The 13,201-nt window shown below is 35.6% G+C and overlaps 1 protein-coding gene across 5 annotated transcripts in view; it reads right to left on the reverse strand.

The window, feature by feature from the left end:
• The window catches only part of ATP8A1 (ATPase phospholipid transporting 8A1), a 108,480-nt gene that overhangs the window by 5,225 nt on the left and 90,054 nt on the right, over positions 1 to 13,201 (reverse strand). For all 5 annotated transcript variants that reach the window (XM_032108988.1, XM_032108991.1, XM_032108990.1 and 2 more), the window contains 2 exons: positions 4,397 to 4,485; positions 3,900 to 3,992 (listed from right to left, as the gene is read on the reverse strand). In XM_032108988.1, coding sequence (XP_031964879.1) covers positions 3,900 to 3,992; positions 4,397 to 4,485 — 182 coding nt within the window. The remainder of the gene's footprint in view (positions 1 to 3,899; positions 3,993 to 4,396; positions 4,486 to 13,201) is intronic.

The raw sequence follows: 13,201 nt of genomic DNA on the forward strand, positions 1-13,201 counted from the left end.
CTCCTTTAGAAACACACAATGTAAAGAGAAGACACTGTCTTCCTTGATGTAGCACAGCTTGAATATTGCCAGGCTGAACTGAATTAGTCTTTTTTTTTTCTTACATAGAAAGTGCTCCCAGCCTCTATTGACACAGTACCCCAAGGGGATGGGAAATGAGGTGCAGGTAAAGCCACATTCATGGTCATCAGCTGTGTGTACAGAAACATATCACTTCCATGAAAAGCGTTCTAGGAAGGAGTATTCCCCAGGAAACTCCAGAAGGTGTTTTTCTGGAGATCATACCCAAATAACAGACTGCTGTTGCTGCTAAGGTTGGCCCATCTCCTTCCTCCTCAGCACTACTGAGTTTGTTGTGTTGTATGCTTATTGTGCTTTAGTGTGACTCAAGGTACACCCCATTTCAGCCCAAGTGGAAAACAGAAGCATTTAACATTTTTTAAATTGAGACTCAAGCGTCAGCCAAATGCTGCAAACTGTAGTGAATGGAATAGCAAAGGTATTGGGTCTCCCGTCTGTCTTTCTTACACTGAAGTTCTCTGTAATCAGAACTTATGTTTCTAAATACCAGGTAGATGAGCCATAGCTCAGAAAAATTGCAAAATCTATCATTTTAATAACATACTAAATATGTGCAAAGTATGTTCTCGTGAAAATACTACCTCAAAGTTTTACAAGAACATGAAGTATGCACACATCTTAGCTGATGTATAATGAAGTTTCTCCACAGCACAGATCTGATTGCTGGTAAAGAAAATACACAATACATAGGAAATACGCTTGAGAAAAGCGCTTTCAGCTATTCAGGTATTATATTCTGCTCTTTTTCTGTAACTGAAATACTGTGGGCTCTTTATTCTAAATCAGCCTATTCAAAAGCATATTTAAATATCTACATGTAAGCCAAGAAAACACGGTTTCATAATTAACCAATGTTAGATCACAGTAACTAAGTGGCTGTGCTCATTATATGTACCTATGTGGACAAGCAGAATATTAACTGTTTTTGAGCATGGAATGTATACCTTTACAGGTAATTAAACACAGTTACAAAAAAAAAATTACTACTTTATGGATTCCTGACCAACCACTTATCAGGTCTAAAAATAATTTCTCAGTGAACTGAATTAAAAACAATGATTTTATGAAGCAGCATTTGAAGTATATATCTCTAAAGATGTTTCCACAAGTTTGGGCTGTTATTCATGTTATTGTTAGTCCATGTAAGATTCACCACAGTAATAATATTTTTGCAGTAAGTATTAATACTGTTGTTTCTGCTTAAGCATTTTATATAAGTTATCCAAAAACCCCTTTCTGAATAATAGCTTATATAAAAAAAAGTATCCTTTTACCTTAGTCACTTCAATTTTAAGTAGAAATGGCTTAGTGGCATTCCAATTTTATGTCTCTAATGATAGAAATTGTACTCTTTGTGGCACAAATTTGTTAATACACCGAAGCTGCTCTATTATTTACGCTATCAAGGTACCCTCAAGTCAGTAGTATTCCAACATGAAAGTTCACTTTCTGTTGGAAAAGTGGTGGTGCAAAATTTGCACGTTCTTACTCAAGATATATTCTTACTTAACTGAAAAATATACGGGACAAAACAAATTTTAATGTGTTGCTTACAGAAGAGCCAAATAAAGTATTTTTGTACAGTTTCAGTGAAAAAGCTCATTAAACATCCTTACACATACTGAAACAGCAAGATACAATAGCAATGCTCTTCCTGAGCCTTCAATGGAAACAGTTTAAAAACCTTTTCAAATCATCATGGTAAAAATAAAAGGGATGGTATATTTTAAGACTGTATTATCATGTCCTACTTTTAAAGCACATTCTAAAGTACAATAAAAGTCTTTTAGGAACAATATTTAAAATTATTTCAATGTCAATGCCAATTTTTATGCTAATTTTCAGAAAACAGCTGAAAATGCAAATTTATAATTTAAATAGAAAATTCCCATCCTAAGAATCTTTGACAGGGAAAAACCAAAAGGGCAAAGCCTTACAATATTAGTTGTAATTAAATGCACTCAATATGATGTCAACACAGTTCTAAAAAATGTGCAACAAATATATTCTAGCTGAAAAAAACAGCAATAAAAATTAGCAATATCATACTTCATAGAATCACAGAATTGGCTGGGGCTGAAAGGGACTTTAAAGATCATCCTAGTTCCAGCCCCACTTCCACTAAATCATGTTGCTCAGAGTCCCATCCATCCTTGAACACAGCTTTTTCTCTTTGCAAAAGGGCACAGAGTATAACTTCTTCTGGCTCAAAGCTCAGCACACTGACAGATGAGTTGGTTAATTTGGAGGAAGATCTTGCCCTCAATCTGTTTGAATGACCACTGTCACTGGAGAAAAGCATCTGTAACAATCAATTCACATCACCTTTAAAAGCAAGAGAACTTACTCTTGCAAGCACTAGCTAGGTCTTGCAGTGATGAAGGAAAAGCAAGCTCTGAAAGTAGGAATTGCCACCAGCTAGGGGGTTCTGCAGTACTTCCAGTGTGAAGCTGCTGCTACAAAGGCAGCGTATAGAGCCTGATAGGAGATTGCATGCAGGTATCTCCTCTTTTGTAGCCCACCACACCAGACTAGGTGTTCCATGGGCTGGGATAAGCTTCCAGGCCTCTTGGCACCTCCCCTGTTCCTTGTTACCAGGGGAGATGAATCCAACTACAGACAAAACATTCTTGTGAAAGCTCTTACACTAGCTGGATACTTGCCCATTAAAAATGGTGGTTATCACCTTGGTATGGTTTGATCTCATCCTGGTAAATCCTAGTAAGCTGATTCCCACTGAACTGGAGGAGGGATACAATAAGATTGAAGGGAAAGGGAACTAAAGCATCTTATAAAGTACTTTCTGAAAATTGAACCTATAGTAAAAGAAGTGGCTGTGTTTTTTCTGGTCTCTTTCTGTGCATAGCTTGGTAGGAAAAAAGCCTTCTTGGCTAAGCTTTTTGCCATGAAGATACTAAAAGAACAGCCATCCAAAGAAAAGAAAGAACTGGAAAATCAAGTATCAGCAGTTTTGGCTTTTTTTTCAGACTTCACAAAACTCATGAAAATGAAGACAAGAAAAGAAAGCTCTAGTTCAGCCAAATGGCACTAATGAATTGGAAGGGGGGCAAAGGGGGATTTTGTCATCTCATACATTCAGTGAGTGCTTGCTATGAGTCCAGCTGGGGTTAAAAAGTCTGAAATACTTTAGTAAGCGCACACCTTTACATGTAGAAAACGTCCAGTTTTACCTTCTCCCTTTTCAAATTATCTGCCTGGTGCATGAAGGAGGATGTAACAAGGGAATTCTTGTGGAGTCTTAAGTTAAAAACTTTTCTTACCTCGTATAGGTTAATCAAATTAGTTTGCTCTGGACTGGCATCAAATACAAAGCCAGCTTGTTATATTCAATTTCAGAAAATCCTAGACAGATTTTTTCTGTTTGTCCCTATGCTACTGTGCAGCTTTTACAGAATTTAGTTTTTGGTTTTTGTACTTAGGCCCTGTTTATGGCTATAATAGAAAATGATGCAGGTTTGAACTCATTTTGTTCCAACCTATTTCCTTCTTATTTTGTTTGTGAATTAACTGTTAACACAGGCCAAAGTGACACAATTAAAATTGTACCTCAGGTTTGTTCTATACATAAGAACCAGAAACCAGTCATCTACAAAGAAACACATCAGCTAAAGCTTTTGGTAAAAACCTGTATGTCAGCATATGAAAAAACCCACAGGCTCAGTAGACCTGAAGGTCCTTCACAGATGCCTTTCATTTGTACAGCTTTTGAAAAACAACCTTTTGTCTTTGATACATGTATAAAGCTTAAAATATTTAGCTTTTTTTTTTAGACAATGTTCTACAGATTTTTACTGTACCTCTTGCCATGCACAACTGCCCCAGGATCCTCAGACTTTGCTTCCAACTCCTGAACTTCATCTACTAGTGTCTTGTAAGTAGCTCTCTTTACTCTGTAAGTACATACAAAATACTGCCAGATTTACTCTTCTTGAAAGCAGAACAACAGATAGTTTTAACACTTACATAAATATTCAATTTATAAATCCATTTCCCCAGACTTAAAACTAAGCATTACATGGAGAAATATCAAAAAACAAAGCTAAAGAATGAATTTTATCAGCTGTTCTTGCAAATTAGAAACAAAAATATTTATTAATAAAACACTACAATTATTGAAACATTTAAAATACTACTAAATTTCGTAATAAGGTTTTTCAAAAACAAAGATGGCAAAAAAAAAATTTTATATAATCACCAGAATTGATCTTAATTTTTTTTTTATTATATTAGCAATTAGAATACACACTTAGAAGTCAGTACTTCGTTCTGTAAACACTGGCATTTTCGTACTCACACTTTGTATACTATATCAAGAAGTAAAGCTGTCATTGGAATACACAGGAGTCCCATCCAAAACACTCCGGAGCTGAACATCATAGCTGCCTGAAGAGAAAATGCACAAAATGCGGTGTCAGGACAAGAACTAGAAAAGATTTTACAAATTTCACGTAGTTAGTTGAGGCTATCAAAAGCAGATTAAAATGAACCATTCTAGTCTGACTAAGGTGAAATAGAACTTGAACTCCTTTCTAAAACTGCCTGAGTTGCAATATAAATCCAGTAAATAGTAAGCACTATTTCATGTCGAGAGGCTGGTGGAAAGATACCCTGCTTAGCTCTTTGCAGGGGGGAATCACCCGTCCGCAGTGCTGCTCTATACCACTATGTTGATTACAGGCATTCCCACTAAAATCAGATTTATCAAAAATTCACCCTTTCCCAACTTTGTAAACACAGTTTTCCCCAACATCATGAGCAGAGTTTTCCAGTCTGCAATCGACTCTAATAGGATGTAATGGTTTCTGACCCTTCATATGGATACTGGACACTGTTACAATCATTCTGCAATATAACTTTGATCAAAGTCAGCTCCCACAGAACTCACTGTACCACAGTTCCCACACTGCCACAGACTCCTGTTAAACAGACTGCTTAAAAATGAGAGTTAAGGAAACAGCTATTTATGTAATTATGAAAGTATGCAACATATTGTTAAATGAAGATCTAACACATTAATGCATGGCGAAATATTTGAAAACCCTGTAATTGTTTTTATCTGTGTATTTTTTTTTTCTATACACTGCTATATGTAATACATAGGAATTTCTTCTGTTCATAACTTGGTCTGTAGAAATACTAAAAACTAAAATGTACTGAATGGCCAAAATAAACATCACAATATATGGACATCAAAGGAAAAAAGTCTTTACCCTTGTAATTCATGTTCAAATATCTACATCAATAATATTGTGGATGCAAGGAGTATGATAAATACTTACTGAAGCATGTTACTAGAAGCTTGATTGCAGTCAGTATTAGAAATATTTTTATAATGTAATTAGATTGTAGAGAGGTTGAAAGTAACATGACTCCACAACAATATCCTTTCAAATCCTTTGTTTCATTACTTGGAGACCAATTTCTTTCAAAGGTTAAGTCACAGTATGTAAAACAAATAAGCTGAAATTTTACTAGTTTTAATTAGCAGAGCAAGCTTGCAGTAGGTAGCTTGCAGTAGCTGAAGTCTAATTTCTCAACATGCGTACATGAACATTTTAGAATTATACTCAATATGTCAATATATAAAAATAGAAGTGAATTATTTTCAGAAAAGAACCCTAATTCTCATATAAGCAAGAAGTTCTATTTACCTTGTTTTTGTATCCAAATCCCCAATGACATTGATTCGTTGGAAAGCATTAGAATGTATTTTAACTAAAAATATGGTAAACTTTCCATGGCTATGTTAAAAGGACATAGATATTGCCCTGATATTCTACTAACTATTTCTGCCAACAGCTGTCAGCAAAGGTGTAAACACTGAGCAGTGGCAAGTTCAAAATGAAACAATTCACATTTTTAAAAGAGAAAAAAAAGAGAAAATTTTGTATCAGGAAGTGAAGGAAATGTATAAGTGAAGAAAATGTATTAGCAGTCACTTTATAAGCAAAACCTGACTTTTGACATACTTGATGAAATACTCATTTTCTAGAACAGGAGCTAATAGGAAATGTCTATCACAAATGCATTTTGCAAGACATTTTATAATTAAGTAGCAATTAGATAGACGGTTCCCATAAAAACAAGAAAAAAGCACAAAAATACAACTTGAACTAATTACAATTGTTAGTTCCTATTATTAACAACGTTTTTTAATTTATAAGGACATAGCAAAGAGCTGTCCTTGTGTTAGCCTCCCAGTATTAAATGTTTGCTGGTGAAACAGCAAAAGTGATAATGTAGGTCTTAGGATGTTAATTCTGACCATTGTAATGCTAACTATGAATGAAGGAACAACTGGCGCCTACTATTCACTCCATCCAGCCTTTGGCTTTACAAATGAACAACATGAATTGAGGTAAAAAAAAAAGTTTTTCTGCGTCATATTTGAAAGCCTGTCAGATTTTTTTTCTTTTTACAGAGTTAATCCAAACCTAAAAGATTTAAAGCCGACATTCGCGTTAAAGACAGAGGCCCTCTTTGTATTTTTTGGACGAAGAGGGGAAAAAATAAAATCCCACAGAGGTATTTCCTTCCTTTCTGTACAAGAAAGCTCCCCCCTCACTCTGTAGAAAACATTTTTGTCTCTAACTTTTCACATCTCTCTACACATAGGCAGGTCATCTGGGAAATGGCAAACCAATCCTTTTCAGACAATGGCACTAACAGGAGCAGCCTGTTCTGGGGACGGACTCTGGCTGCCTCTGTTTGTGGTTTACAAATTGTTCCTAATGTGAGAGATTTGTGGTCTATGCCAAGTCTTCCCCCTTTAGGCCTTGTGAAACCAAATGGAATCTGCCACAAAAGTGGCTCCCAGGGGAATTCAGAAGTAATCCAAAATAAGAGCTGGGAAGCCCAGTTTATTGTAGGACTTACAAATTCTGCAGGGAAGATAAATAATTTGTTCTATGTGTAGCTCATGCCCAATATATTACAACTTTCTAAAATAAATTAACATTGTTTTTTAAGTTTAGATTTTTATATAGGTTCTCATTTTTCAAAAAAGAAAAAAAATCTGAGAAATACTCCTTTTCATGACTTAGTGGCAGATAAGAAATCCTGGCTGCAAAACATTTTTAATGCACTGCTGAAGATGTAGTGTTAGGAAATTACATGTCAGAATGAACAGAGAATATTTGCTTTTTCTTCATTATGAAATGATCTGCCAAAACAGCTAGCTCAGATTTTAAAAAGCCTTTTAAAAATAAGAAGAGAAAAGATGAAAACAGTGGTAAAATTCTTGCTGTAGAAAAGCTTACCCTTTTCAGTTTATCTATTTCAGGTATCATCTAGGTACATATCTTCTTCCTCTAAACTACAAAGATATAAAATACCTCAACAGCATCAAATTAGCAAAAGTTTCTCCTCTCAACATACAGAAAAAACTTCATTAGTAGTAGTTATGTGCATGTGTTTGCCTTCATATGTGCCAAAGTACTTACTGTTGTAGTATTAAAACAGATCTGCATTAACTTCCAGTGCAATGAAGTTCCTACAAGTAAGTTCTTGTACTGCCTCTAGTCTTTCTTTGCTATGTAGAGTTTAAAAAACATCTTTTAGCTACTTTTAATTAAGAACTGTGTTCCTCAGAATTCCAAAGAATTAAGTTCCTCTCTATTAGGATCACTGGTTATTAGGTACATTAACCAAGACAGACCACTGGAAGCAAAAAAGGTAAATTGGGCAGTTCAAAGATCAGCTCTGCTGTTCTTGCTCGAGAGAATGAGAATGTAACTACTGAATATGGAGAAGGATCTTTAAAGTGTATCTGGGAATAGCAGATTCTGGCTCACAAATAAATGTCTACCACCAGCCTTGAGTACAATTAAACTGTGACAGTTTGAGGAGTCAAAATGGAAACTACTTATCAGGAATTAAACAGAAAAAGAAAAACCCCTTAGACAAATACTTTTGATTCCTGAAGTGAAAGACAAAAAGCAAACTTTAAATAATTAAATAGTTAAAATATGTTAGTATTGCAATGGTAACATAATTTTAGGCTCTGAGGGGAGGACAGATGACCAAAAATGGGTATGTTTTAAGGGATGAATACTGATTCACTTAAAAAAAAAAATCATCAATAAATCACTGAATTTTTTTGAAGTAATAATATTCTCCACACACTGAAACATTTTATTTCTCTAAACAAGAGGTTTGCATAGGTGTAGAAAGGAAGACAAATACAGATCACTGATTACTGTTTTGCCAAGACTCACAGGTCTGAAAAGACAAGCTGGGAAAACTTGGGAGATGAAAATGTGCTGAAACTGTGGGATAATGCCTGTAGGGACCTTCTGCTGAGAATGGGTTGTAGAAATATTTTGGATCATGAAGGAAAAGCCTAACTTTTATTGTTGAACTATTTCAAAGTTCTTGAAAGCTGTACTTCAAACATGCTCTATAATCAAGGAATAAACCCTTGCTGAAAATTTAGTACACCAGTTATTCCCCATGAAATGAAGACACAGAATCTGGATAATATTTTAATCCAGACTGGTAAAAAAGCAGTGCAAAAGCAAAAAAAAAAAAAAAAAAAAAAGAGAGAGAGAAAAAAAGAGAAAAAAAAGAGAGAGAAATAAATTACAGCACAACTACCCTAGATATTAGCCATTGAAGAATAACTATAACCCACAAATTTTGTGACAATGAAGTGGGAATTGATAGACTTTGGTATCTGCTTACCATACAGAGCTCAAAGCAATTTTTAGAAATAGAGACTGCCAACTCCGTTATCTGCCAGGTTCCCTTCAAAGCATGGCACAGTAATTCTCTTGTTTTGAAGAATTTAGAGAAATAATTACTTCCCAAATTTTAGGGGCATTATTTATGACTGTCCTTGCTAACATTGAGGAGAAGTCCCATAGCAATTTTTCTTAAATATACAACCGTTTAAATTTATTGTGCTGTATTCTGCAAAAGCTATTGAACTAACACTCAGCTGTTTTTTAAAAATGCAAGAGACAAGTATCAATTAATAGCACCTTTTACAGCTGGAGGGACAACACAGCAGGGTGCAAAAGCTGTAAGATCCTCATAGAGAAGCTGTTGATGTATGGGCTGGATGAACAGACTGTGAGATACACTGAAAACGGACTGACTGGCAGTTGGTGATCAGTGGCAGTCTGGCTGGAGGCCAGCAACTGAAAGTGTACCCCAGGGGTCAATACTGGGTTCAGTTCCATTTAACATCTTCATTAAAGGTCTGGATGAGAGGCAAAGTGTACCCTCAGGATGTCTGCTAATGACACAAAACAGGGCGAAGAGTGGCAGATGCACTAGAGGATTGTGTTGCCATCCAGAGAAGCCTCAAAAGGCCGAAGAAATGGGCTGACAGGAACCTCATGCAGTTGAACAAGGAGAAATGCAAAGTCCTGCACATGGGAAGGACATTCCCCAGGTACCAGTGTATGCTAGGGACCATCCATCTGGAAATCAGCTTGGCAGAAAAGGACTTGATCCCAATGGACACCAAGTTGAAAATGAGCCAGCAATGGACCCTTGTGACAAAGAAAGGGAACAGTATCTTTGGCTCCATTAGATAAAGTATTGGCAGCAGAGGGGAAGGCAGGTCCCCTCTACTCAGCACTGGGGCCACACCTAGGGAAGTCTCCAGTTTTGGGCTCCCCAGTACAAGAAAAACAGGCGTACTGAAATTAGTCCAGTGTCCTGAAGCATCTCTCATACAAGAGAGAAACCTGAGATAGTTGGGACTATAGCCTAAGAGGAGGCTTAGGGGCATCTTATTGATGTCTCCAGACAGATTCCTGAGTGGAGGGTGCAAAGACAGAGTCAAGCTATTTCCAGCAAAGCCCTGTCACAGCACAAGAGGCACGGAGCACAAACTAAAACTCGAATCTGAACATCAAGAAAACCTTTCTTACTGTGAGGGTGACTGAACAGGGACACAGGTTGTTCAGAAATGTTGCAGAGTCTCCATCCTTGGTAACATTCAAAAGCTGTCTGGACATGGTCCGGGGCAACTTGGTGTAGGGTCAAAAGCATTAGACCAGATGACCTCCAGAGACCCGTTCAACTGTTCTATGATTGTATTCTATCCTAAAAACTTTGCTTTGTAGGCTTTGCTCTACATTAGACTAAAACAAATTCCCACTTTAGGGTCAAACTTTAGACAAACATCTTACTAGAGAGGACCTGTTCATTAGAGACTGAAGTATCTGGAAAACTACATTTTAAAAAAAGTTATTTGGGGTTTTTATGTAAAAAACCCCAATGCAGTAAAGGCATATCTAATATTTTAATAAGCATGATTCCATATAAGTAGGATACTTGGCATAATGCAGAGAGAAGCAATATTTAAGAAACGAATACTGTCAATAAGAGTATATTCTAATACATCTTTTCCACACAGTGCAGCTAAATCATCCCACAAGAAATATTACTGTTTTTCACAAGGCTTCTGCAAACCTCAATCAAATGATCTAAAATTCTGTAAAATACATGCTTGTACCTTAACTCCAATTTCCGTCAGTAGTTTTATAAATCCCCTGGGTCAGACAGAGCAGAAACAGATGGTGCTTTGGAGAACTTTACAGTGCATTGTCTACAGTACCACAATAAATTAAAAAGTTTTGTGGATACTGAACTGTTGCTTTAGTGTCAATGTCATACTTCTTATTCGAGTAAAGTATTTTTATTCTAAGCTATCTTATTAATCATACCAGTGTAAAAAAAGAGGCCTAACAATTCAGAGCACATAACAATAACAAGGAGCTTTACTAGTGTGAAATATACAACAGATTGATTTGTTTTTCACCCCTCCTCAATTACAGGTTTTCAACTCAGACCACAACCAGATTTTTTCAGGAGAGAGATAACCATAACAGTTTAGAAATTTATCTATTTTTATAATTTAAAAATCAATCTGTTTTTTTTTAAGAGGACTTAAAGGAAAAGTAGACCTATTAACTGCAAGGGTGGAAGCATTAATGGAAGGTTCTAGCAGCTTTACAGCCTACTGACACAAGTGGAGACTGCTCTTAGTAGGTGATATAAGTTACAGAAATTTCATTAGTTAATGCAATTATTGCAAAAGGACTACATAGATATAAAAACATAGAACAATTTAATCACAGCTTCATTTATTTGTGCAGTCATAATACACAATATGACAAAACATGGACAACAGGAAACTTCTGGTAATTCCCTGAATCACAGATTAAAAATGCATTTTGTTCAGTATCACAGAACAGTTCTCTGTGTATTGAAGAATTTCAAAGAAAAAAGAAAATACACCTACAAAGCAAATAACCTTATCAAATATGAACAGACTTGGCATTTACTTTTAAAAACTTACGCCAAGTTCATCTGGCTTAAACAGAAAATACCATTAAGTTATTTAAAATATTTTGAAAGTATATTTAAATTATCTATTTGTTAATGTTATGCATAGAAGTATCAACTTAATTTGTATCAATGTAGTAGAAGGACAGACTCCAGCAGTTGATTTTTTCAAGTCCACAATAAAAATTTTCTTCTAGTCTGTAGTGACACCTTTTTTTGAAATTAAATGCAACTTGTTTAATGTAACGGGTCAAAACATATGGTGTTAAACGTAACCACAAAATGCCTACAAAGAATTTTATGTTGGTTTTTTTTCTTCCTTTCTTTTGTGTGCATCTATATTTAAAAGCACAGTCTTTACTGATAAAATATTAAGAAAATAACCTGTAAAGTTCCTTGTTCACATGATTCCATGGTAGACAGTACTGACAGACAACAAATGCATGAATAAACATTTCTGCAGATGTAATGCAAATTGTAATATAATAAAGACTGTGTTACAGAGGCTGCAAAGTTGTTATAAAATCAGTGAAAGCTTCTGAAACGTTTTCAGTATTTCTTTCTCTTAAGTGGTGCATCCCCATTCCTTCCCACAGAAATAGTGTTTTGCTACTACTACCAAAATCCTCCTTGCAGAAAAGGTATTTTAGTACTTTAAGTAGGTAGAAGTTGAATTTCTAGTCTTTTAGGGTCTGTATCTAAGACTAGAAGAATATAGTCCCTAATTCTTAGAATAAACTCAAGGAAAGTAATTTTTAAATGAATGATTTTAAAGTACAAGCAAAATAATAGGAAAGTAAACAGTAAGTTCAGCTTAATTAATGCTAAAATATATATGTCTTGTTTCTGCTAAAAGACTCATGAAGTTGGTTTGCTACAGTACCTGAACTAGCTACAGATACTATACTACATAACTAATTACTTAGGTTATCACCCCTTTTTATCACATACCCTTCTTCAGTTTTATGGCCTATTTTTCCATTTTCTTCAGCTTCATAAAGCCCATTGCTTCTCTTGTAGTTTTCATCCATTTTTCCCTCTAGCCTGTGTCTGCCAAAAGACCATGGTGAACTGACAGTTTTCATCTGAACATCATCAATCATGGAAAACGAATGAAGGTTTTCTTTCACTTGGAACTTTATTTCTTTACGAAAAAAAACCCCACAACTGGAATAGAAACTGTTTTAAGGTTGACAAGATGTAACTGGTTTCAGAACTTTAATATGGAAACATGTTTCAGCTACTATAACCCAGATGCCTAGTATCAATCTCTAACAGATAATCAGCTACAGAACTACCAGTCATTCATATCAGGAGAACACTTGTGCCAGACACCTTACTTATGTGAGTCCAAAGTAAAATTTCAACTCTTCTGGTGCACTACCTATTTGGCAACAAGTTACCACTACCTACAGGATTTAGGATTACTGTACCATGGAGAGCCATGCAGTTCCCACACTGGGAGAAAAACTACTGTATGGGTGGATAAGTTGGGCTAGGGCGGGTCTACTAGCCTTGAAAAACCAGAAAACAAATTGTCTCAGCATTCTGGATGAACTGGACATTTTGGATCAAGGGGGCCCCTGTGTGTTTTTGTTCTGGGAAAACTCAGAGCAAAAGAGAGAGACAGAAAAATGTACCTGACTATACTATTAGGAACATGCCAAGGAAAGGGGTCTAGTGACCTAGACAACAGAGAAAAAAATGCTATAACTGTCATAATTTTTCATTTCACTGTATTTTCTTTTTGAGCATGGCATTCTGCAATCTTTCCTTCTGTGATACCAACATACAGCAA

This window comes from Corvus moneduloides, chromosome 5, assembly GCF_009650955.1.
Source record: "Corvus moneduloides isolate bCorMon1 chromosome 5, bCorMon1.pri, whole genome shotgun sequence".
NCBI classification, from domain to species: Eukaryota; Metazoa; Chordata; class Aves; order Passeriformes; family Corvidae; genus Corvus; species Corvus moneduloides.